General features: G+C 39.3%; 1 protein-coding gene across 1 annotated transcript in view; it reads right to left on the bottom strand.

Annotated features, from left to right (window-relative positions):
- The window catches only part of BIRC6 (baculoviral IAP repeat containing 6), a 299904-nt gene that overhangs the window by 43324 nt on the left and 229516 nt on the right, over positions 1 to 27064 (bottom strand). The window contains 1 exon segment of the mRNA XM_045011913.1: positions 8672 to 8882. Coding sequence (XP_044867848.1) covers positions 8672 to 8882 — 211 coding nt within the window.

The raw sequence follows: 27064 nt of genomic DNA, 5'->3' as shown, positions 1-27064 counted from the left end.
GAAAGATGTATAGACTCATAAATTTGAATTCAAGTCTTTGACATATTATTATGGTGACCAAACCGTTAGCTCAGTCAGCCGGTGCACATATTTGCACAATAACCTCTAACTTTACCATTTAGCCAAGTACAGTTTTTACTTTATCACTCTGTGATAATGGAACTTTGTGTGATGCATGTAATTTTTGGAAGTATCTCAGTGCAATATATTATCCTTAATGCGTCCCAGTCTGTTAAACCTCCCAAATTCTTTTAAAATCTCTTCTGTATTCTGTTCAAAAGGAAAGTTCTACATCCACTTGGTAATCCATATTTGCCAGCTACTATTCTCCCCCAGCACATTCTCCATTATTTCAAACTCTACTGCAGTGGTTCTCAACCGGGGGTCTGCATCCTCAAGCCCTTTCAGGGGGGCCGTGGGGCCACACAGCTGGAACCTAGAGCCTGAGCCTCGCCCATCTCCACCCCCTAGCCCCCGCAGGGCTGAAACCCCAAGCCATGGCACCCCCTGCCATGGGCCTGAAGCCGGGAGCCCCAGTAGCCCCTACCACAGCAGTGATGCCAGGAGCCCTTGGGAAACAGTAACCACAGGGAAGTCCTCAAGGTGCACAGTCCCTAACTATCCCCTCCCTGCACCCTGAGCAGGGCCGCCCAGAGGATTCAGGGGGCCTGGGGCAAAGCAGGGGAGCAGACATAAGAAAAGGTGCCACCCGCTGCAGCGCTTGTACTCGCCAGGTGGCGTGCCAAGTCTTCGGCGGCGGGTCCCTCATTCACTCCGCGTCTTCAGCAGCACTGAAGGACCTGCTGCCAAAGTGCCACCGAAGACCTGAAGCGAGTGAAGGGCCCGCCGGCAAAGTGCTGCTGAAAAGCTGGACCGCCACTGGGTGAGTAAAAATTAAAAAGGCGCCTCTAGCCAGGGAAGGGATTCTCAGCCAGGACTCGCAGGGCCCAGGGCAAATTGCCCCACTTGCCCTGCCCCTACCTCCCCGGTGGCCCTGACCCTGAGCTATCTCACTGCCTACACACAGCCCCGAACCATCATGACCTGTACTGGAGCGGGGAGTGGAAGCCTGAAATAGTCGCCAAGTGGATCTTAATTGATGGTAGGGATAACCCTTCAAGCTTGAGTTCAGAAGGATCGCCTGCAGCGAGGCCTGTTTGGCCCGGATACCTTGGTCCAAGGACCAGCACATGAACCTTTTCCATTTGGCCAGCTAGATCACTCTGGTGGAGGGCTTCCTGCTACCCCCTTCCAATCCTGATATTCTAAGGGGTGGGAGGGATAGCTCAGTGGTTTGAGCACTGGCCTGCTAAACCCAGGGCTGTGAGTTCAATACTTGAGGGGGCCACTTAGGGATCTGGGGCAAAATCAGTACTTGGTCCTGCTAGTGAAGGCAGGAGGCTGGACTCAATGACTTTTCAAGGTCCCTTCCAGTTCTAGGAGACAGGATATCTCCATTATTTAAAAAAAAAAAAAGAACATGTTGGACCCAGGCTGAGCATTCCTGTTCTTCCACATTCAGCCATGCAGTAACCAGGCTGTCACGTGCAGCGCCACCAGGTTTGGGTGCAGAAGACCTCTGTGGTTCTGGGACAGCAGATTTGGTCACAGAGACAGCTGCAGGGTGGCTACCGAGAGGTCCAGCCGTGTACTGAACCAGTGCTGGCGAGGCCAAGCCTATCAGGATCATCTTTGCCTTGTCATGTTTGATCTTCATAAGGACTCTGTTGATCAAGGGCACTGGTGGGAAGGCATACATCAGAGCCCACAACCATGGGAGCAAATAGGTGTCCGACAGAGAGCCCCTGTCCACCCTCCTGAGCGTGGCAGCTAACCGTCACTGTGGGTGAACGGTGCCTCGAATAGGTGGATTGCTGCTGGAAGTGGGGGGATCGGTACCATGTCAGAGAACATTCCTACAGTGTAGATGATGTCCATCTACATTGTGCAGATGGTTGGCAGGAGAGTGACTAGTGCCAGCAATACGGTGACTGATGTCTCCCTCTGGGTGAACCTCATCAAGAGGGCGGAGACCAGAAGCCTGGTGCCAGAAATCTCAATTGTCGAACCAGTGACCAGAGCGGTTGTAGAGACCTGGGCCATGGCGACAGAGCGCTGTCTCAGCTCTGGGGACCAGCAGCGTTCACTCGCCCTCTGGGGGGTTATTACATCTGGCTTGCCCTCGTAGGGAGCCTTTGCCGGGTCCATCACAGTTCTGGCTGCATTGGGAGAGTCCTTTGCTCTCTGGGACGGCATCAGCCCCACTATGAGTCTGGATCTCCTACCACTCCTGGAGTTAGTGGCAGTGGCAGATCCCTCGGGGGGAGAGGGGGAAGGGAGAGGGCATCTCGGCAGCCCAAACTGGGTCCTTTACCCAATACCCCTTGGCCTTTCTTGCCTGGTGTCAGGGAGTCCCGCTTCTTCAACTTCTTCTTGAGTATTGGAGAAGAGGAGCAGTGCTGGATAGAGCCTGATGCCGGGGTGCACTGCGCACCGAGGCCGAAGTAGTGGGAGTTGAGTACAGCTGGGATGGCTCAGAGGCCGGGCAGCGAGCAGCCTCCATGAGGAGGGCCCTCAAAAGGATGTTGCACTCTGCGTTCTGGGATGAAAGTTCTTACAGATGCAACACTTCTTCACATGGGATTCCCCCAAGAACTTCAGGCAGCTGCTATGAGGTTCACTAACAGGCACAGCCTGTTACAATCAGAACAGGGCTTAAAACCCAGAGACTAACTTACTAACTACAGAACTTACTTCACTAACTATTATAAACAAACTATTTACAAGACACTAAAACTTGAAGAAAAGGAGAGAACTGCTGAACACTTGCTAGGCAAGGAAAAAAAGGTGCTCTGACCAACCACCACAGGTGGTAAGAAGGAAGTGAGAGGGCGTAGGACTGGTGGCACTTAATATACCGACACATGAGCACTGCACTCCAGAGAGCACCACAGCCGATCCCAGAGACATTGCACTAAGACAACTTTGCACATGGGCACACGCACACCTAGAATAGAATCAACATGAGCAAGCATTCAAAGAAGAACTCAACATTCTTCCTTTCCCACCCTTAGCATAGAAAGCTGGATACCAGCAGGCTTTAGCTTCCTGTCATATTACATTCGCAGTCTTACAAAGACTGCAACATTATATGGCTACTATTACTGAAGTAAAAGAGGAGCAGAAAAAAAGCTTGAAGGTTATATTTATAAAGGTACTGAGACGAGGACAAAAGGTGTAAGGAGTTATAATTCTGATACTGGAACACCATGGCAAGGTAAATAATGTACTTGGGAAACAGATTTTTGGAAAAGTGAAAAACTTCACTTCTGAAATCATCATACTTCAAAATAATTTGTCCAACTATCCCCAAAATGTTGAAGAAAAACTTTCCTCATGCAGAATTCCACACAAGAAAATTGAGTACAATTTCTTCAGCTTTGGTTAAGTTTGAGGAGGGGATTAAAAGCAATCTTATAATGGAAATAGAGTTATACTCTTAATTTGGCTAACCTATTTACTCTCAAAACAGAAGCAAAGCCTGAGAACCTTTTAAACTCCTTTACTTGGCCAGTTCTATGAAGTACCCTAAAGAGTCCTTGCAAACCACCTTAAGTCTGCAGGTACCTCTAAAGATCTTATGTCCTAGGTCTGGATCAGTTCCACTATATTTCTAATGGAGTCACTTATGTGAATGAGTTTCTCCAGGTTGAATCCATATTATGTATGATACAGTAACTCTCCTGGGAACATGTACGTATCAAAACAATGATGTCAGCTAAGCCAAACCTCATTTGAACCAGGGAGTTGGTTGAGGAAATGGAATAAGCTCCAAAATTAAACTTTTCAAAATAGTAAAATACCAACAACTAAAAGAAACAAGAAAGTGTGTTATTTTGCCTCATCATGTGGCCTGGGACCTTGTCTCCTGAAGACTCTTCCTCTTGCCCAAAATGTAGGAGCAATAAAAAAGGGGAAGCATACCTTTAGCCAGATAAACTAAAGGATTAGATATGCACTAATAAGCACACTGAGATGTAACCCAAGATCTGACTGTGCTAGGTCTCACTCGTTTACAGGATTTGTGGCTGTTAGTAAAAAGAAATCTAAACAAAGCCTCCATCCTTGGACCTGGCAACATATCCCATTAAAGCATGGAACACATACTCCTGACTTGTTTGTCTGAAATGAAGGCAGACCCACACAGGATTACAATTAATCTTGCTTTTGGTTCTCCATGAGAAGAGAAACCCCCAGCCTTTAGGGCAGCATTTCTCAATGTGGAGCAGAAGATGTATAAATTAAGATGACTAGGCCTTCAACACCACATGGTGAGATTGAAGGAGCTTGTGATTGAGCCTCATGTCAGGAAAGTGAAACCAACTTTCAAAAAAAGCTGCTTTAAATTATTCCCAAACTGGGGCCTATTAGTTTTCACAAAGGCAAGGTATGACAGCTCAGCAAATCATCACAAAGCTAATATCCATAACAGCTCTGCAGCTAGATTCCTTCAAGAGGGAAGAGGAAAATTATTTAGGTGTTAAGTATTAACAATGATAACCCAAAACAAACTATATTTTGGGTTTACAAGTTTTGCTAGTAATGACTAACTGCTAAATAATTAGCTTTAGCAACATTAGATTCCTTGGTTCTGGTGATGTGGGAAACACAAAGCTAAAATTTAGGTCTACAGTTTAATATCAAAACAATAACCTTTATAACCTTAAGTAAAATAATGGTTGGAGAGACTGGAGAGGAAGCCACAGCTGCAGGTTAATTTATCTCTCATCAAAGATCTAGGTAATTGTCTTGCTAAATATGATACCTTGTAGTTATTGTAGATTAGGATTCAGTTTTACGTTCTCATACTTTGTGTCCTCCCGCCCTCTTGCTATAAGATACAAGTATCATTGCTCATGTTATCTATTATGTTGTGTATCATGCCCTTCTCAGTGAAGGCCTCTTATTGTTTCCCTCTCCTTTGGGCTTATTACTCATTTAAATGTCTCCAAAATCTCTGTCTACATGTGGATGCCATCATCATTATAAACATGATGCAAACCTTTGGATCACTGTACAATCAATGACATCTTTCAGTTACACTACCTTTGATTAAGCTTTATTGTCTTGCCTTCTTGTCTATGTACTTTAGTATTATACCCAATATCTACTGATAATCTTTCAGTTTCTTTCCAAATCAAGATGTGGTACTTGAAATAATTCCTTTGAACTAGATGGGGAAATCTGTCTCAAGGGATCCATTTCCATGACATGTCTTTGATCAAACATTTATTTTGGCCTGAAATCTATTACAATTTAGACATCTCTTCATCCCAGGACACTTCTGTCTTCCCGACTATATTGCTAGTCACTCTGAGACAGAATTTAATTCCCTTTTAGTCACTAGTTATTACATTTTGTTTTACATTTCTGTAACAAATCCACTTAATAGATGAGCACAGCTTCAATCATCACACAACCCTTTCTGAACAACCAGACCCAACTCTACCCATGGCAGGAGTCTTTGCCCATTCCCAAACACTGGCAAAAGTACACAGTTTTAAAAACAGATTCTTGCAATCTGAAAAGATCTAAGCTCTTTTGAGGAAGACCCTCTGGAATCACTGACAGAAGTCTCAAACTAGTCTACGCCACATGTATCCCAAGCAACAATGGAAAGTCTCGCACACATTTGAAAGTCAAACTCCTATCCCCATTCTAAAGTGGTTATCAGAAGGGCTAAAACAATACTTTGGTTCAATCCCAGTGAAAGATAAACTTAGACTTCAAATGGAGTTGGGGCACAGAAAAAACAAACACCAAAATAAGTAGGCACACAAGTGAGACTAAAGGTTACAGGTTAGAACCAGGCCTCCTTGAAATCTTTTTGTCTGGCTTGGGTCCATGAAACAGGATCTTTCTAGCAATGTGAATGATGTGCTGTCAATATAGAAACTTCTGCTGGTAGTTCCCTTGTAGGCAGAAAGGACTGCATATCTGAAGAAGGTTCCATTCACCAGGCTTTTATAAAACACGTCAACAGCTTTCTTTTGGGCCAAAAACGTAGCTTCATGTATCGGATGTAATTCAAAGGTAAGACATTAACCCATGTTTGAAAGAAGTGTGGTTTTATTCCACCATCTGTAAATGCACATGCCACTGGTAAGTCAAATTCAGAATTGTGGAACTCCAGCTCTGCCTTTCCCACACAGTCTGCTTTCCTTTTGTCTGGGTTTAGAAGATTAGGGGAAAAATGATCCAAGAACCTCTCTAAACTCTCCTGATACATGTGTGCTTCTGGGAAAAAGAGAAGGCCCAGCTGAAGACTGTACCACACCTATGTGGGAGAGAGGAAGCTGCTAGAGGCCTCATAGGCCATGCTGGAGAGCCAGAGAAAGGCAGATGAAGTTCTAAAATTGAAGTCGGGAAGAGAATAGATCCCCCACATTCCCACAGCCAGAGTATAAGTCTGCAGGTGATGATCAGTTTTTGAACACTAATTATGGAGATTTAAATAAGATAATTCCATTGAAATCACCTAAAAATCAACAAGCCCAGTAACAAAATACATCAAGAATAAATTGTCATCATACTGTCAATGGGAATAAGTAATCCATATTAATATTCACCCATTCTCTCTCTCTACTGTTACCTGGACACTTAAAAAAATATATAAAACAAAAAAAATGTTTATTGCTATAAACTCTGTTCCAAAATTCTGATTTTTCTGAGAGGCAAAAATTATACTCTATTACAGTTAGCAGATACAGTACATGCTGTAATTTATCAAATTTTTGGGCAGATGAAAGTGCTAGAATGGCGAGGAGATGAAACTAAAAATTTAATTTAGACTCTCAAGCTTACATTTAGAGTTTCACAAATGTTGGAAAAAAGATGACAAGATCATCTGAGCTCATATTTAAAGTACTGACCGCCAATGGAAAACTGAGCAATATTTCAATGATATATGCGCTAGACAAGATACAGTACATGCTAATAATTTAAAATTTTAATTTAGCTTGTGCTAAAAGATGACATCCTTACCTTTCACGCTGTGCTAAATGAATAATGAATGATGATACATTCTGGAGACAAGTTCAGTTTTTAAAGCCAATACTGAAACATATCCAAGCTGAAAATTTCAGAGGTAAATTTGATCACACTGAATGGTAAATTTATCAAAAGTGTTGATACAATGAAGCCACTGAACCTTTCAGCTCTTCTGTTACAGAGAAGTTCCTTACCAGTAATGGTAATTCTTGGAGAGCATTATATCAATATTCACATTATTGGAATAAATTTGTCCTAGGCTTGCAAGCTTGGAATCTTCCAGAGAGCAGTATTTGGGCCATTCACCCTCTCATGCCTCCTCATCTTATGTACGTCTCCAAGGGTGTAAAAAGGAGGAGTGGTCCCAACTGTCCTTCAGAAGATACAGGTAGGGAGTGTGACTATGTAGAAGCAACACTTTTGAAGAACTACAGTAACTTGTGAGTATTTTCTCTTTCTTCCTTTAGGTGCCTCTGGTCTTAAAGTCTTTGAGTTTGTGAATCAGGGAGGAGACAGAACAGGATCTCTTTCCATATGTTCACTGGGCCCAACCACCAATTTAACTCTCCTAGGACTTGGGGCAGGACTGTGACCTTTTTTGTCCACGGAGTATCTGGCTAAGGTGTACACAAACCTCAGCCACAGTTGTAAGGGCTGAGGGTTAAATCTGGCAAATGGTATCACATACCTACATGCCAACACATTGCATAAAAGACGCATATATGTATGCACGGGAGCACAAGGTGCATGTGTGGCCCCAATGGCCACTGCTACTCAAAAATTTCCAGTCTTGTGCACTTGAAGTGCATGTACACCTATAGCAGAATCCACAGTAACACAAATGTGCAAAAAACTCATGATTCCCTCTGGATATCACCCTTAATGACAAGCTCCAAAGGCTTTTCTTCAGTAGTGAAACTTCTGGGGAGAGCCCACTTATAAGGTGGGTCCTTCACCTATAAGCAGCGGGCATGGCAACCATGTCATCTTTCTTTCGAAAGCCATTGAGCCAGGGGAGTTGCCCTCATTTGCTCTGCCTCTGACTGCTCCACTCCCACTTCTGAGGGAGTGTGCTTATTTAGCAGCTCCTATCTTCAGATTGGCAGCAGGACATGCATAGCCCTGTAAGAGTTAAGTTTGTCTTGTTGCAGCCCAGCAGGAATAAAGTTAGCGAAAATGGAAGGTTTAAGCCCCCAAACACTCGGTTAGCACCAATCTTTCCTACCAGTGAGTAACTACTAGTAAAGCAGGACAATATCCAAAACATACCAACTTATTTTGGAAGTTTCAAGTTTATTATTTAACTTCTGGTAAGAGGAATGTATGGTAAAACAAAATACATAAAAATGACACCTAAATCTCAATTGAACTGATAGATTATAGTCCATAAATCATTCTGCTAATTGGTAAGAATCAATTTAATTGAATAATGACATAAGATGTTATGAAGAGTGACCTTAAAACCTAGCCGAGACAATAAAATGGTATACTGTTTTATCACTTTGGACTGTGGGACACAGATATTTATCTTCGCAGCTTTTGTTTTTTTCTAAAATTAATAATAAATGCACCAAAAATACTTTACAAGAAAGCTCAGAAGAGATTAAAATGTTTACTGTACCTCAATCGGTTAGTGTAGGTATCCACACATGTCTTCATTTTAGCCAATAAAGTGCCAACAGAAGCTTGAGATTCCAACTGCTCCTCCTCCTCTTCTCCATTTTCCCCAGACAGAGGCAGCAACAGCGGCACCATAGAGGTGCAGGACGCAATAGCACGGAGCAACTCTAGCAGAGCTCTGTAGAGAGGAACATGCCTGGCCATATCCAAAACTACGAGAGAGAAAACAAATATTTTATAAAATCAACAAAAGGTAAAAACAATATACCTTCCAATCAGACCTCAAATGGCTGAAAACAATAGTCTGATTTTTCCCCTTATCCTCTCATTTAATGAGAGTCAACCTTTTAGATGTGTCACAGTACAAATGAGCAGAAAGTAAGGAAAAACCTCAAAGTAACAAACAGGGCCAAAAACAGTAGACAAAGCTAAACCTCCAATACAGAGCCTGAAAAAAGGAGCAAAGTGAACAGGAAAAAATCCTAACTAAACTATGTTTTAAAATTACCTCAACATTAGACTTCACTTACTAGTCTATTTTACCAAAGCTGGCATTGTATATGATGCTTTTATAATATATGCATGCACTAAAATTTACAATTGTAGGCAGAAATAAATATTTCATTAAAAATCAAGGACTTCCAAATGATTCAAATATATGCACACACTTTAAAAAGATCTCTCCCCTCCTGATATTTATTTTTCTTTTCCACTCATGAGTTCAAATATCTAATGAATGTCATTTCTCAACTGAATTTCAAACCATTATAGAAATCCTCAAAATGTAGCAATACTCAGATACTTTACACAGCTGCTTCCTCTGTCCCTAGGACATACTATTTTTAACAGCACTGCAGAGGAAAACTATTGCTCTAGTTCAGAGTATTCACAAATGAATGAGTTTATGATAAAATAAATTTCTGCTTTCTCCAGCAAAAAAATTAACTGACAACTCGCATTAGTAAAAGGTTGAACCATACAGGAGCACTTTAATGTTTCATTTAGCACATCTTACCCTTGGAGATAAGGCATACTACAAGTTTTCATTTCTCATTACCAATCCCTTAACTCTAAATAGGAGAAGATGAGACAACTAACATCCATCCAAAACCATAGAATTGTAAGTCTGAAAGGGACCCCAAGTGATTATCTAGTCCATCTCAGAGGCAGGATTAAATATACCTAGATGATCCCTGAAAGGTATTTAACTGCTTCTTTAAAACCTCCAAGGATGGTGTTACATTTTGGGGTGCAATCCAGACCAGTGAGAGGTGGGAGTGCTTTCTGAAAACCAAGCCTTGGTCTCAAAATTGGCCCCCAGAATTGAAGACACACACAATCACTAGTCACTTATGAAACTTGTGGTCTTCACACTTGATTTTAGATATCTGTACACAAATGCAAGGAGTTTGAGGAATAAACAGGAAGAACTGGAAGTATTAGTATATAGTACAGGGGAAGAAAGGGAGGTGGTGTTGCCTTATGTATTAAAAATGTATACACTTGGATTGAGGTTGAGATGGAAATAGGAGACAGACTTCTTGAAAGTCTCTGGGTAAGGATAAAAGGGGTAAAAAACAAGGGTGATGTCATGATAGGGGTCTACTACAGACCACTTAACCAGGAAGAAGAGGGTGGATGAGGCTTTTTTTTTTTTTTTTTTTTTTAAAACAACTAACAAAATCATCCAAAGCACAGGACTTGGTGATGGGGGACTTCAACTACCCAGACATGTGTTGGGAAAGTAACACAGCAGGGCACAGATTATCCAACAAGTTTGTGGAATGTATTGGAAACAATTTTTTATTTCAGAAGGTGGAGAAAGCTACTGGGGAGAGGCTGTTCTAGATTTGCTTTTGACAAATAGGGAGGAACTGTTTGAGAATTTGAAAGTGGAAGGCAGCTTGGGTGAAAGTCATCATGAAATGGTAGAGTTCATGATTCTAAGGAACAGTAGGAGGGAGAACAGCAAAATAAAGAGTGGATTTCAAGAAGGCAGACTTTAGCAAACTCAGGGACTTGGTAGGTAAGATCCCATGGGAAGTAAGTCTAAGGGGAAAAACAATTGAAGACAGTTAGCAGTTTTTCAAACAGACATTATTAAGGGCACAAGAGCAAACTATCCCACTGCGTAGGAAAGATAGGAAGTATGGCAAGAGACCACGCTGGCTTAACCAGATCTTCAGTGATCTAAAAATCAAAAGAGTCCTACAAAAAGTGGAAACTAATTCAAATTAAAAAAGATGACTATAAACAAATAACACAAGTATGTAGGGATAAAATTAGGAAGGCCAAGACACAAAACGAAATCAAACTAGCTAGAGACATAAAGGGTAACAAGAAAACATTCTACAAATACATTAGAAGTAAGAGGAAGACCAAGAACAGGGTAGGATTGTTATCCAATGGGGGGAGGGGGAAAGGAAAGAAATAACAGAAAATATGAAAATGACAGAGGTGCTTATGACTTCTTTGTTTCGGCTGTCACCAAGAAGGTTGGTGGTGACTGAACGTCTACCATAGTGAATGCCAGTGAAAATGAGGTAGGATCAGAGGCTAAAATACAACAAGTTAAAAATTAGACAAGTTAGATGTCTTCAAGTCACCACGGCCTGATGAAAGGCATCCTAGAATACTCAAGGAGCTGACTGAGGAGATATCTGAGCCATTAGCGATCTTTCAAAAGTCATGGAAGATGGGAGAGATTCCAGAAGACTGGAAAAGGGCAAATATAGTGCCAATCTATAAAAAGGGAAATAAGAACAACCCAGGAAATTACAGACGAGTCAGCTTAACTTCTGTACTCGGAAAGATAATGGAGCAAATAATTAAGCAATCAATTTGCAAACATCTAGAAGATAACAACATGATAAATAACAGTCAGTTACTGTCTCATATGACCTTCTCATAGCAACTAGGGAAATACAACCTAGATGGAGCTACTATAAGGTGGGTACAAAACTGGTTGGAAAACCATTCCCAGAGAGTAATCATCAGTGATTCACAATCATGCTTGAAGGGCATAATGAATGGGGTCCCACATGGATCAGTTCTGGGTCCGGTTCTGTTCAATATCTTCATAAAATGATTTAGATAATGGCATAGAGAGTACACTTATAAAGTCTGCGGACAATACCAAGCTGGGAGTGGTTGCAAGTGCTTTGGAGGATAGAATTAAAATTCAAAATTATCTGGACAAACTGGAGAAATGGTTTGAAGTAAATAGGATGAAATTCAATAAGGACAAATGCAAAGTACTCCACTTAGGAAGGAACAATCAGTTGCACACATACAAAATGGGAAATGACTGCCTAGAAAGGAGTACTACAGAAAGGGCTCTGGAGGTCATAGTGGACCACAAGCTAAATATGAGTCAACAGTGTAACACTGTTGCCAAAAAAAACCAACATCATTCTGAGATGTATAAGAAGGAGTGTTGTAAGCAAGACACAAGAAGTAATTCTTCCACTCTCCTCCACACTGATTAGGCCTCACCTGGAGTATTGTGTCCAGTTCTGGGAGCCACGTTTCAGGAAAGATGTGGACAACTCGAGAAAGTCCAGAGAAGAGCAACAAAAATGATTAAAGGTCTATAAAACATGACCTATGAGGGAAAATTGAAAAAACTGGGTTTGTTTAGTCTGGAAAAGAGAAGACAGAGGGGACATAACAGTTTTCAAGTACATAAAAGGTTGTTATAAGGAGGAGGGAGAATAATTGTTCTTCTTAACCTCTGAGGATAGGACATGAAGCAATAGGCTTAAATTGCAGCAAGGGAGGTTTGGGTTGGCCATTAGGAAAAACTTCTTGTCAGGGTGGTTAAGCACTGGAATAAATTGCCTAGGGAGATTGTGGACTCTCCATCATAAGAGATTTTTAAAAGCAGGTTAGACAAACACCTGTCAGGGATGGTCCAGATAATACTTAACCCTGCCATGAGTGCAGGGGACTGGACTAGATGATCCCTCGAGGTCCCCTCCACTCCTATGATTCTCTGTCTCCACCCTTACTTCTTGGGGTAAGGCTCAAGAAACTGCAGTTCAAGGGGTGACTAAAGTATAAAAGTAAGGGGCAAAAGCAACCCAAGTTCTCTCCCCCTAGCCATTTCTCTCTTCCACAAGACAATGAAAAAAACAGCCTATGGACTTTAGGAGTAGATCCTGACCTGAAATTTGGTCAGCTCTGTTGCTGGGAGCATGTGGTAAGAATTTCGCCTTAAACCAAGTCTAGTTTGTTAAGTTTAGAATGTGTTTTGTCTTTATTTTTCTTGAGACCATTTCTGACTTTAAGGCCTTATATTTGTACTCACTTAAACCTATCTCCTTGTAGTTAAATAAACTTTTATTCTTTAATTAAAAAAGATCCAGCTTTGTGAATTATTTGGGTAACTGCATTTAAGGCAGTCCATTGTAGGTCAATCCACTTAGAGGTGAAACTGATTAATATATCTGGACTGTCCAGGAAAGGGCTGGACAGCACAGAATACACATTTCTGGGGGGAAATCTGGGCCTGGAATTCTATTGGGGTTACTCTGCAAGTAGTAATCAAGACTGCTGGAAGTAATCAAGGCTGGTGGGGGTCAGAGTAGCTGGACCAGGGCTGTGGCTATATAAAGACACTCAAGGGTATAACCTGCATGCTGTCTGGCTATTTGTAAAGCGTGCAGGTTGGGAGCTACAGCAGCAAACCATTGTGAGGCATCCCAGGCTGCTGAGAAAAGAGAAGAACACCTGGATGATTAAAAAATCCAGGCTCTCTTGGACTGAAAGAGGGAGTTCCAAAACCAAGGACTCCTCATACAATGCCCAGCTAGCAGCTTCCTTTTATTTATATGGAGGGAGCCGATTTCAACTGTGGCAGATTAACAGAGAGATTATGATCTCTCACATAAACCAAATTACTTTGTTTCCAGACTATACTATATTTTCTAATACTGACTTTAAATTTTCAAAAAGCCAAAAGAAACTATAATTATCACTAAGTCCTTTAAATGCCTGCTTGTTTTCTTCTCTGCTGCATGGCTGTCATGGATAGGAGGTTTAACTTCTGGGTGACTGCTCTGTGTAGATCATTGTGCCGTGCCATACCATCTTTTACAGGATAGCACTTTCCATTTCAAAAAGACTTAAATGATTGCTATGTTGCTTTGCGGTTTCCTCTATGAAATAATTGCTATTCCAAGTTAGGTTCATTAAGTTTAATATTAACCTTAATATTTTAATAATCTAGTCTTAGCTTTGATCATGGAAGATTGTGTAGGGTACGACAAATGATTTATTTTACCTCATAGGTTGCTATATTTTTCTTTAGAACAGACAGCTAGTCTGGAGTAAGTATCCTAACTGGTTTTGTTGATTAGAGTGTTTGCCTTGTTTTTATCCAGAGTTTTTTTTCTTATATAAATAGATACTTGTATATTCAGGGTTATCAAGTGAGCTAGTTAAAAATAAATAGTTTTGTGCCAAAAGCTGAGGTTCAATGTTACATCTCTCAGAAAAAAAATGGTTCAAATATCTGCACTGGCTTTATACTTAAGTCAGCTGCTATATAGAACAGAAAATTAGGCAAACCCCACTCATTTTGTCACTACAAATACTAGTTTCCTTCTGTTGATACTCACACCTTCTTGTCAACTGTTTGAAATGGGCCACCTTGATTACATTGCCCTCATTAGCGCTACCAAAGTGATTTTTCCTCCCTTGGTATTCACCCCATCTTGTCAACTGTTGAGAATAGGCCACTTCCACCTTAATTGAATTGGCTCGTTGGCACTGACCCCCCACTTGGTAAGGCAACTCCCATCTTTCCATGTGCTGTGTATTTATACCTGCCTACTGTATTTTACACTCCATGCATCTGATGAAGTGGGTTTTCGCCTACGAAAGCTTATGCCCAAATAAATTTGTTAGTCTCTAATGTGCCACAAGGATGCCTCGTTGTTTTTGCTCTCTCATTCTGTTAGCGTAGCTCCATCCATAACCATTACAGAACATCTCTATTTGGCCCCAGGAAACATACTTCAAATTTTCTCCCCCATCCCGTGGACTTCAACAGTATCACATACTGAATTCACATTAATGAATACAAATAATCCAATTATGTCCATCCAGAAGGAAGTAACTATTAGAAAGCTCTAGGTTATTTTACCTACCTATAAGCATCTAGCATCACGAATGAAAACAATCAGATTATGCATTAAGGCCTATATCCAGCAACACACAAATTTAAGTTTAGTTTAAAGTTCAGCAAAGCATGCTTAACCTTAAGCACATGATCAAGTGCTTTGCAGAACAGGACCCTAAATAATTCTGTTAAAAATCAGCTACATCTATGTAGCCTCTGGCAAAATGTGTTATCCCATTGTCAGAAGTGGTTTACTTTCAATTTTGTTAGCTCACTGAACACTTAGGATGAAATCCTCACCATATTAAAGTCAATGGGAGTTTTGCCATTGACTTAATGAGAGCCAGGAGTTGCCCCTTAAAATGCAAGTTTCACAGGCTGTAAGGTAAAATGTGACCAACAGACTTGCTTGTTCACAAATTCTGTAGCTACTGCATGACTTCCAAGTATGAAATTCTGTGGATATCTGTATATAATATGTTTTTAAAATTTAATAATATAGAAGAATGGGGAACAGGGATAAAATTACCAGAAAACATTTTCTATACCATTCCTTTATTTATACCATAAATATACACATACATACATGACAACAGATTACCATTAAAATATATACAGTTGGACATATGATGACTATTCTCTATTTAGGGACCTTTATTTTACCATCATTCTTAAGTACAAAGGGACAGCAAAATATATATTTGATGCTGAACTATTACTGGATCATCTTTTGAGTTTGGCAAGCATTTGAAATGCACAAATCTAAAGGCAACACTCAGAAAAAGCCAGCAGTCTTGATGCACACAGAAGTGTCCAGAGAAATGACTACAGGACTGTGGATTAAAAAATGGAGGTAATAATTTCAATACTATTGTAAGTGGAATGTGTCATCAGTTGTGTTACTGGAGAGCACACCCTGAACTTCCAGACTTTTCCTTGTTTCACCACAGGAGGCACTAAAACGTTTTACTATTGAGGTAAAAACAGCACAAGTTCACAGGCCGATGCATGTTCTGAGACTTAATTTTGAAACCCACCTAAAAAGTGGTCTATTATGATGAAAGATAAGTTTCTCTACAAAGGGCCAAACAGAAACAAATGTGTTTACATATTTCATATAAATGAGTACTACAACTTGAGTGTAATACTGCCTCTCAATTATGTTAGAGTGCTCTTTCTGAGGTGAATATTTTAAGGTATGTCAAGGGAACCTCAAGCACATGGACAGGTGTGTGTATAAACATGCAAATAATTAAACAAACACAAAGCATTCCTTTTAAAAAAATGAAAATGGCATACTGAAAGTATCTAGCTTAATAGGGAATTATACTAATTATCCAGAATTGTTGGTTAACAACCAGGTAGTCAAAACCTGAAATTAAATAATTACAAATGTCTGCACCAGTGAGCGGTCTCCAGTTGTTTTAACACGACTGCAATAAGTCCAAGCCTTCATGCAATGTGTGTTATTTATTTATACAAACAGCATGATTATTACTTTTACTGACATTTGGCGTTCTCTAAAGCGTGTCGCATTTTAGAAAGGGAAAAAATGTATAATCTTTAATAATATATAACAAAAACCTGACGTCACATCTGCTGAGAATGAAAGGCATAGCTGGTAGATAAATATACCGTAATTCTTGGAAATGGTTACCATAACTGCAGTGGCATAATGTCTCAAAGTCTTTTTTCACATTTGTACAATATAAACTTTGAGGTTTTATCCTGAATCAACACTATTCAAAGTGTTTTTATTCCATTGCTGCAATATTAGCAATTAAAAAAATTCTGACAGCAAGATTCCTGTCAGAAGAGACTCTTTATAGACCACAAGTTTCAGAACTGACTAGTGATTGTCTCTCTCTCCAATTCTGGGGGCCCATTTTGAGACCAAGGCTTGATTTTTAGAAAGCACTAGACATCCATGCTGAAAATTAGACCCTTTTAAAGTGGTCTGAAGCAGAACAATCAAAAATTAATGCACTTAAAATCACAAGTCACTTTTAAAAATGTGGATCCTGGTTAACAGTCCCTGGATACCAAGAGTTGATTAAAAAATTGGATAGTCTGCATAATTTAGAACTCATTTATGGACTTGCAACACACCTAATTTGCATTACCAACATCATCTTATTTTCTAAGTAGATCCAAAACAATGCATATATGATAGTAACCTAAATTCAAAGGCCTGTGAAAAAATATATTAATGGCAAGCAGTTTCTTAGAATAAAAACATCACTTTAAATGATATAAAGGAATAATACGACCCAAGCTCAATAATCTAAATGATTCTTTTGATTTCCTTTAATATTCTAAGATACTCAAACCAAGAACAGACAGGCCTAATGGCCCACTAAATAGATAATATTGAGCAGCACTAAATTATTTTTCCAAATCATTTAACATTCTGAGTGCAGTTTAATTGGATAAAGATGATAATACAGGACTTATATTTTACTTTTCAGTGGTAACATATTTTAAAAATACTGCACATAGAGAGCACATGCAAACATAATTTAAAAGACAGAAACAACAAATATGCTGCAGTAATACCAATTCCAAAATATTCACACCTAAAAACAAGTTAAGAAGAAAATGTCAAGAGAAAAGATGGAATATTAAATCTGAAACTATGTTGCAAGACCCCAAGGAAAGCTCTATCTTGCAAACCTTGAGGTACACAGAAGGGAGCCTCTCTCCTGCGAACTTTAGAAGCTGTGCAGCTGTTACATTATGACACATGCAGTAAGCCAAGGGTTTCTTGTAAAGCCCTTGCAATGTTCACTATGCTACTTCACAAAAAGTCTGTTTACACACCATTTTGTATCAATTTAACTAGATTTTTAACATGACATAGTTAAATCAGTGTAACACACTAATATGGAGGCAGCTGCACTGATACAGGGAGAACTGCTATACTAAAACAGACCCACACCTCCAACTAGTCCAGTATCTTGTCGAGGGCAGTGGCTAATAACAGCTACTTCAGAGGAAGGTTCAAGAAATCCTGCAGGAGGCATTTATGGAGTAAACGGCCCACAATTCCCTGAAAATTAACAAACTGGCTTATATAATAACTCATGATATTTAAATAACTTCTGAAACTTTGTTTTAAAAAAATCTTTTATATCAACTCCGGGTTTTCTTATTATCCATAAGTGTCCAATCTTTTTCTGAATCCTGCTAATCTCTTGACCCCAATGATATCTTGTGGCAATTAATTTTACAGGCTAATTGTGCATTATGTGAAAAACATTTCCTTTTATCAGTTTTAAATTTGCCACATCTCAATTTTAATTTTCCTTGCTTTTGTATAACAAAGGGTGAAGAGAAGTTCCCAATCTACCTTGTCTACATCATTAATCAGACTATATTTTTATCACATCCGTCTCTTATTCATCAATTTTCAAGTAAGCAGCTCCAGTCTTCTGATAGGAGATTTTCCCCATGCCCCTAACTCATTCTCATTGACTATCTCTGAACCCCTTTGTTTTTTTGGGGGTGGAGTTTTACCTTTATATTGGGTAACCAGAACTAAACAGTATTTCAGGTGAGTGCATATCATGCATTTATAAAATAGCTAGGGCTGTCAATTACTCACAGTTAACTCACGTGATTAACTCAGAAAATTAATTGCGATTAATCACAGTTTTAATCACACTGTTAAACAATAGAATACTAATTGAAATTGATTCAATTTGGAGGTTTTTTAAAATTTTCAAATATATCGATTTCAATTACAACACAGAATACAAAGTGTGCAGTGCTGACTTTATATTTTTATTACAAATATTTGCACTGTAAAAATTCTAAACAATAGTATTTTTCAATTCACCTCACACAAGTACTGTAGTGCAATCTCTATCATAAATGAGCAACTTACAAATGTAGATTTTTTGTTACATAACTGCACTCAAAAACAAAATAATGTAAAAGTTTAGAGCCTACAAGTCCACTCAGTCCTACTTCAGCCAATTGCTAAGACAAACAAATTTGTTTACATTTACAGGAGATAATGCTGCCCACTTCTTATTTACAATGTCACCTGAAAGTGAGAACAGGCATTCGCATGGCATTTTGTAGCGGCATTGCAAGGTATTTACATGCCAGATATGCTAAACATTTGTATGCCCCTTCATGCTTTGGCCACCATTCCGGAGGACATGCTTCCATGACGTTTGTTTAAAAAACAATGTGTTACTTAAATTTGTGACTGAACTCCTTGGGGGAGAATTGTATGTATCCTGCTCTGTGTTTTACCTGCATTCTGCCATATATTTCATGTTATATCAGTCTCAGATGATGACCCAGCACATGTTCGTTTTCAGAACACTTTCACTGCAGATTTGACAAAATGCAAAGAAGGTACCAATGTGAGATTTCTAAAGATAGCTACAGCACTTGACCCAAGGTTTAAGACTATGAAGTGCCATCCAAAATCTGAGAGGGATGAGGTGTGCAGCATGCTTTCAGAAATCTTAAAAGAGCAACACTCCAATGCAGAAACTACAGAACTCAAACCACCAAAATAGAAAATCAACCTTCTGCTGGTGGCATCTGACTCAGATGATGAAAATGAACATGCGTCAGTGTGCGCTGCTTTGGATCGTTACTGAGTAGAACCCATCATCAGCATGGATGCATGTTCTCTGGAATGATGGCTGAAGCATAAAGGAACATATGAATTGTTAGTGCAGCGGGCACAAATATCTTGCAACACCGGCTACAACAGTGTGAGCACCTGTTCTCACTTTCAGGTAACACTGTAAACAAGTGGGCAGCATGGTCTCCTACACATGTAAACAAACTTGTTTGTCTGAGCAATTGGCTTAACAAGAAGTAAGACTGAGTGGATTTGTAGGCTCTAAAGTTTTACATTGTTTTATTTTTGAATGCAGTTTTTATTTTTTGTGCATAATTCTACATTTGTAAGTTCAACTTTCATGATAAAAGATTACACTACAGTACTTGTATTAAGTGAACTGAAAAATACTATTTCTTTTATTTTTACAGTGCAAATATTTATAATAATAAATAAATATGAAGTGAGCACTGTATACTTTGTATTCTGTGTTGTAATTGCAATCAATATATTTGAAAAATGTGGAAAACATCCACAAATATTTAAATAAATGGCATTCTATTTTCATTCCTTTTTTGACTGTTACTGCATATTGAACAAAGATCTCCAATGAGCTAACCTCTGTGATGTCCAGGTCTTTTTCCCTGAGTTATTACATTTAATCTAGATGTATGAATAGTTCAAATTATTTCTGTGTGCATTACTTTGAATTTAACACCACTGAACTTCATCTGCCATCATGCTGCCCTCTCTGGAGGAAGCTGCAATGACAGGAGGTATTCCTAGGGTACTTCAAGAACCCCATTTATAATACCCTTTTTAAACTGCAAGCATTTTGTTTGTTTTGTAAAATGGGACTTTTACTGCATGTGTGGGGGATGGCAGTGCCTGGACAATGAAAAGGAAGTAACCAGGGTGAAGAAGTTGGTAATGAAAGAAAACATTGCATTAAAATTTCAAAACATCAAATATATTATAATAATACACCGGACCCTCGCTTGAACGCAGGGGGTTGGATCTATGCACAGTCCCGCATTAACACGGAGACCGCGTTACCATGGATTCCACTGAAGGTAATTAAATTTGGGATCCATTTGGGGGGAGGGATAGCTCAGTGGTTTGAGCATTGGCCTGCTAAACCCAGGGTTGAGAGTTTAATCCTTGAGGGGGCCACTTAGGGATCTGGGGCAAAAATTGGTCCTGCTAGTCAAGGCAGGGGGCTGGACTCGATGACCTTTCAAGGTCCCTTCCAGTTCTAGGAGATTGGTATATCTCCTATTATGATTAGTTCCGCACTATAAGCGAATTTGCGCTATATAGACGCGTATTCTAGTGAGGGTCCGCTGTACTTAGAAATGGCTAGAGGTGCAGGTTTAATTTTTTTAGCACATTGTGAATCAGCAAAAAATGCTTGATAACTTCAAATGAGTAGATGCATTGATTTTATAAGAATTCAGTACTTTTTAAAATTAATCAACATCATAGAAATGTAGGCTAGAATAGACACCTTCAGAGGGCATCTAGTATACCTAGACCAACCCCTGACAGATGTTTATCTAACCTATTCTTAAAAACTGCCAATTATAGGGATTCTAGTACCTCCCTCTGAAGCATATTCCAGTGCTTAACTATCCTCATAGTTAGAAAGTTTTTCCTAATATGTAACCTAAATCTCCCTTGCTGCAGATTAAGACCATTACTTCTTGTTCTATCTTTAGTGGACATAAAGAATAATTGAACACAGTCCTTTTTATAACAGCACTTAACACATTCTAAGACTTTTATCAAGTCCCTCCACCCCACGCCAAGTCATCTTTTCTCAAGACTAAATATGCCCAGGTTTCCCCCCTCCCCCAATCTTTTCTCATAGGTCAGGTTTGCTAACCCTTTAATAATTTTTGTTGCTTTCCTCTGGACTCTCTCCAATTTGTCCACACCTTTCCTGAAGTGTGGTGCCCAGAACTGGATACAGTACTCCAACTGAGGCCTCTCCAATGCTAAGTAGACCGTGACAATTACCTCCCATGTCTTACATACAACACTGCGGTTAATACACCCCAGAATTATATTACCCTTGTCTTGCAACTGCATCAGTGTTGATTCATTCAATTTGCAATCCACTATAACCCCCAGATCCTCTTCAAGCAGTACTACCATCTAAACAGTTATTCCCCATTTTGTTGTGCATTTGATTTGAGTACTTTGCTCATCTATAATGAATTTCCTCTGGCTGGTTTCAGACCAGTTTTCCAGTTTGTCAAGTTTTAATACTAAACCTATCCTCCAAAGTGTTTGGAAACCCTCCCAAGCTTGGTGTCATCCCCAAATTTTGTAAGCATTCTCTCCACTCCATTATCCAAGTTATTAATGAAAATATTGAATAATACTGGATCCAGGACAAACCTGTGTGACCTCTCCAGATACATCCTTCCAGTCTGACAGAAAACTATTGATAACTACTCTCTGAGTACAGTCCTTCAACTAGTTGTGCACCTATTGCTCAGTAATTTCATCAAGTTGTTCGCTAATTTTTTTTTACATCTTGTCTTAAATTCTGGGAAGGGCTGTTTTTGTTTGTGTATGTACAACAGCTAGCACAATAGCTCTTCCCTCCATCCTCACTGGGGCTTTTTGAGGTTACCATAAAACAATCAACTGACCTCAGAAAAACCAATACAACCACACACACTTTCTCAAGATTTACTGCAGCAATTCCAGCTCAACAACTGTATGTCAAGAATTAGTTTAAAGATGTAAGGATATTAATTTTTGTTAACATAAAAGTATTCATTTCAGCGGGAAAAAGGCACTGTGCAGGTTTCATCAATGAGACAGTAAAACTTCAAGCATTAAAATGTAACATATCCTCACTATCCTTTTGCTTATTAAGCAGCTCAAGTTCAATGTTTACCATATCACTACTGCAATATGAACACTTCCTAGTGGTTCTACCACCAGATCATTGTAAAATAGATCTTAAAAGCTCTCTCAAAATCAATTTTTATAGCATTTTTTGGTATCTATAGAATATGTAATAACCTTAGTAATTATTGAGGACTTCTAATTCTGATGCCATGGCATAATACTGTTCACAAGCCTGAAATCCTAAGGGTACTAAAGTTCAGAACAATTTCAAGAATCTCATTACCACTCTGAAGAGTTTTAGAATAGCTAAGCGCAACACTGTTACAAGGAGAAAAACAGAACAAAATATTACAGTTTTATCTGTTTCTAATTAAAATCTTTAAACCCGTTCTTGTTGCCATAGACACAGCCAAACATTTAATGGCTCAGAGTTTCCTAAAGGGCAGAGCTTTTGTTCCCACTGTTTCTAAATAATTTGCAGCCGCAGGCTTTCCCCAGACCAGCTTCTTTACTGCACCTTTCCAAACATATGATCTATGAATACAGTCCATGCTGCAGGCTATAGTGTCAGTTCCAAATACTTCACGCTCTACAGATTTTTGATTTTCTATTTCAGAAACAACCTGAGGCAAGCCTCCTTTATAATATGTCTAATTAACACTCTAAATTCTGTTAAGTTTTGAGGACAATGTTCACCCAAAGAACATTTTACATTCAAAAGCCTGTAGGAAAAGCATTTAGCCTTAAGCAAAAGTGATATAAAATGCTGGCATACCTTAGTCTTTATAGTTAGCCTGATTTTTCAGTTTTTCCTTATAAAAACGAATGAGTGCTCTCACAGTACCATTTTGAATATTAAAATGCATCAGAAAAGACTGTTGTGCTCAGAATTAGAATAAATGGCTCAAATGGCCCCTTGAGTACTTGACAAAATGCTGCTGCTATTACACTTCTTAGGTTTTAGAAAATATGTTTACAAAAATATAGGGTTTTTTTAGGTTAAATCTATATGGTGTTGGATTAATAAAAAGGCACTAAAAGCTACCTGTAGTGCTATATTAGAATTTTAAGCGGTTAGAGTAGATGCTTAAATGAAAACAAGGACATTTATGAAAAATAGATCATCAGCTTTTGTATTTGATGTCTGAAGGCTCCGAACATCTTAAGTTGTGGTATATGAAAAATGTAGACTACAATACATTCGCAACATTAATTTTCTATTATGTGGTATAGGTAGGAACTCATGTTTTCAGTGACACAAGGCTTGGGCTTAGAAAACTACCAGAGTACTCCTCTTCCGATAACAAGGGATAGTAACACATTTTTAGCATATAAATCTGAGGCTCTTATTTTGAGCATTTTAAATTTCAGTAATGGACAATATATCAACATTATCAGTATCTTAGATTAAAGTTAATATTTTATAATAAATCCCAATTTCCAACACCGGCCTAACTTTCCCAAAAGTAAAACCAATCCCATGTCACATCACAGCCTATGGTAGGATTTTTCGGGGAAGTCTGGAAAAGTAATCTTGGCTTTTGTTTAGGAAACAATTTAAATTTCTAGTTTTTATGCTTGTAAAGATAACCTTGAAAATGTTAACTGAGTGTAAACTGATGCCCGCAAATGTCTACAAAGAAACAATGGGTCTGAGAGGAGTGAACTGCCTCTAGGAGCTCTGTGAACTCAATGATTGTGCTGCCATGGAATTTTGACATTTTTCTAAAGTACCACAAAAGTAATTGTTTTTGCTACAGAATTTGTTGTTTTGCTGCAGCCATGTGCCCAACATTTGTTTCTTTCCCCTGACCTGCTGGTATCTACCTGCAATTGCCTCTTACTCTGCACTTTTCCCCATGAGGGTGAATTAATTGAATTATTGTGCACGTTCCCTTCACTGTTCTATAAAACCAAGCACGATGGGATAAGGGAACCAAAAATGCAGGTGGACCAACTAGGCTGCCTAGAGAACACAGTAGTAAGTGAGGCTTGGGGAGCTGAGAAGCTCATTACACTCTCCCTACTACTTCCCTGGCACATACCAGGCAGGGGAAAGGTATTCTGAGCGGGACTGCCCAGATACAGACTGGACATCTAGATAATACAGGTAAAAATCCATCAGTAATATTCATTAATGAATATAATTATTGATGAATTCTACATCAATTCTGTGCATTTGGGTGTGGAAGGAATTGGAATGAAGGGTCTCTCATAGTGATACAATAAATTAACACTGCTGCAGAATTTGATCCCACTTGCGCTGAGTACACGAGGCGCCAACTAGGTCTAAGAAAATCTCAAATGGATGCTAATATCAGATAACGAAAAATATTTTAAACTGTTTATCGAGCAGTTATAAAAAGTAATTGAAGCATAAGACCATACTCAAATGATATTTCTACTGCAATCAAGAAAGCAACCACAAACTTGCATCGACATCTACTAGCATAAAACGTATGTGCAATATTTGTGTATTAATCTTTAACAGAGGAGGAACATTCGGGGGTGGGAGGGGTGCGCAGCAGGGCTCAGGCCAGCCCCACAGGGGGAAGGGAGGGAACGCCACCCAGCCCGCCTTTGCTTCTCCTCCAGCCCAACTCCGGCCCCTGGCCCAGCTCCAGCCACAGCTCCACTTCGCCCCTAGGCCAGCTCTGCCTCTAGCCCCAGCTCCTCCCCCATCCCCAGTTTAGCCCCCAGCATCACTTTCAGCCCAGGGTTCTCTGCTGAGCCAAATGTGCAGTAATGGGAGTGGGGGAGGGAGAGTGTGTGGCATGGATAGATTCCATTACTGGTAAAGGGGGTGGGGGGTGCGACTGGAAAACCATTCTGGACACCAATGGTCTAAGAGGGCTGTCTGTGACTCCATGGTAAGACTGGTTTAGTGATCCAGGAGTGCACATTTGTTACTGGCTCGGTGAAAGTTAATTCTAGAATACCACCACCAGTTTGGGGTGTCTGCCCTATTTTCTGACTGCCTGACCTGAGACTGTCACACTCAGTTGTGAGCCACTTCAGACAGCATGATAAGCCTGACAGCCCAAAATAAACAAAATATTTACACAATATCTGGATTTTTCAGTTCTTTTCTTCTGCTGAAAGCTCTAAATGGGATAGTCCAGATTGGTGGATCAAAGAATACAAAATACATTTATAAGCCACCAGTTCAAACTGATGAGTTCTGGACTACAATCACTTCCACCAATAACAGTACAGAAAGTAGGAAGATACCATTGCTCTGAGAAGTTAGGTTGGTATTTTTAAGGAGCTTAGGCGCACAACTCTCCTGAATGTTAATGAGTGCTGGGCACCCAATTTTCTTCAGCTACTTTAAAAAATTCAGTTTGAATGCTCAAGGGAGTATTGGCAGAGGAGAAAGAACACCCTATATAATGTTTTGTAGAGGAGGAGAAAGAAGGACCAGACAGACACCTTGCAAATTTGTCCTCAGACAAAGTTTTGCTCCTTTCAGCACATGAATCTGCTACTAACATTTTAGATTAAGATGAAAACCTAAAAGAAGATTAAGACCTGCAGTTCCCATAGCATATACTTCAGAAATATATAGGAGAATTTATCTAACAAAATCTGATAAGGAATGGTTACAGCTTTTATCTATTAAAAAGGACAAACTGAACTTTGCATATATTTTTGCAAATTTTAGTGGGGAAAGTTGAGTTTGGGTGCGAAGCGAAGTCAGGTGAGGCTACTGGTGCTTCATAATAAAAAAATTAATATTTTTGTGCCACTACTTATGCATACAGCATAATCTCCTCAGCTTTAATGCTGGGATCACTCAGATCTAGACATTAAAACAACTGTCTAACGTATCGAAGTTGGTCACTGCTCTGGCCTAAACCCTATATAGTTTAAGACGTTACTGGTCAGCCAACAAACTGCTTAAGGAAGCTATCCCCAGAAATCTTTTCCTTATTATTCCATATATCTAATTTCCAACAGGGTTAGGGTAATAAATACTCACGATAAAAGTTCTAGCTTTAATTTTATGCCATTTATCCTTATGTACATTCATGCTATAATAAATTTAATCAAAAAGAACACATCTACATTCTACTGCCTATTGCTAGATTGTTCAACTAATCTTTCTGCAAAGAGCATCAGCAATATTCTAAAAATAGTTCATACTGCAGAAGGAAACTGCAGTTACAACTTGGAAACAATAAAAATGCATATTGTAAAATAACCATCAAAAATGCTCCAAAATATACATCTTCAGATGGCAGACTAAGGTACAGCAAAATTCTTTAATTTTCAAGAATGATCACCTTACCATAATACATTGGGAATACATTTGTTTTTATTAGTGAGTTCTAAAATTCAGGAACATGATCTAAAATTAAGCTTGGGATTTAACTGCTAATGCATCAAGTTTAAAATAGGTTGCAAAAAGAATGCATTGAAACTTCAAACAACTAATTTTAAACTGGAATAAATTAGTTTCCATTCTCTATAGTACTTGAAAGGCAGGTGGATCTTACCCTAATTTTATTTTGATGTAACAAAAAAACCCAAAAACAAATCACTACTAAATAAGACAAATCTTTATTTCAAAAGATAGAAGTCATGTAAATCTCACACTAGAGCTTTCAACTTTGCCTGAGGATACTTCAGAATAAAAGCAAACTCCATTGATATAAAGAACAGCCTTTAAAGAAATGAACAAATTTAGACCAGTTTATTTCATGACTTGGATAATCTATGCCACTCATGGGTTCTTCACTAAAAATTCAGAGCAACAGAGCTCATGTATTATGCATAGTAAACCTCAGCTAGGTACAAAGCTCCTTCTGTCACTTCAG

Source organism: Mauremys mutica, chromosome 3 (assembly GCF_020497125.1).
Source record: "Mauremys mutica isolate MM-2020 ecotype Southern chromosome 3, ASM2049712v1, whole genome shotgun sequence".
Taxonomy (NCBI): Eukaryota; Metazoa; Chordata; order Testudines; family Geoemydidae; genus Mauremys; species Mauremys mutica.
This window is presented reverse-complemented; position numbering and strand designations above follow the sequence as displayed.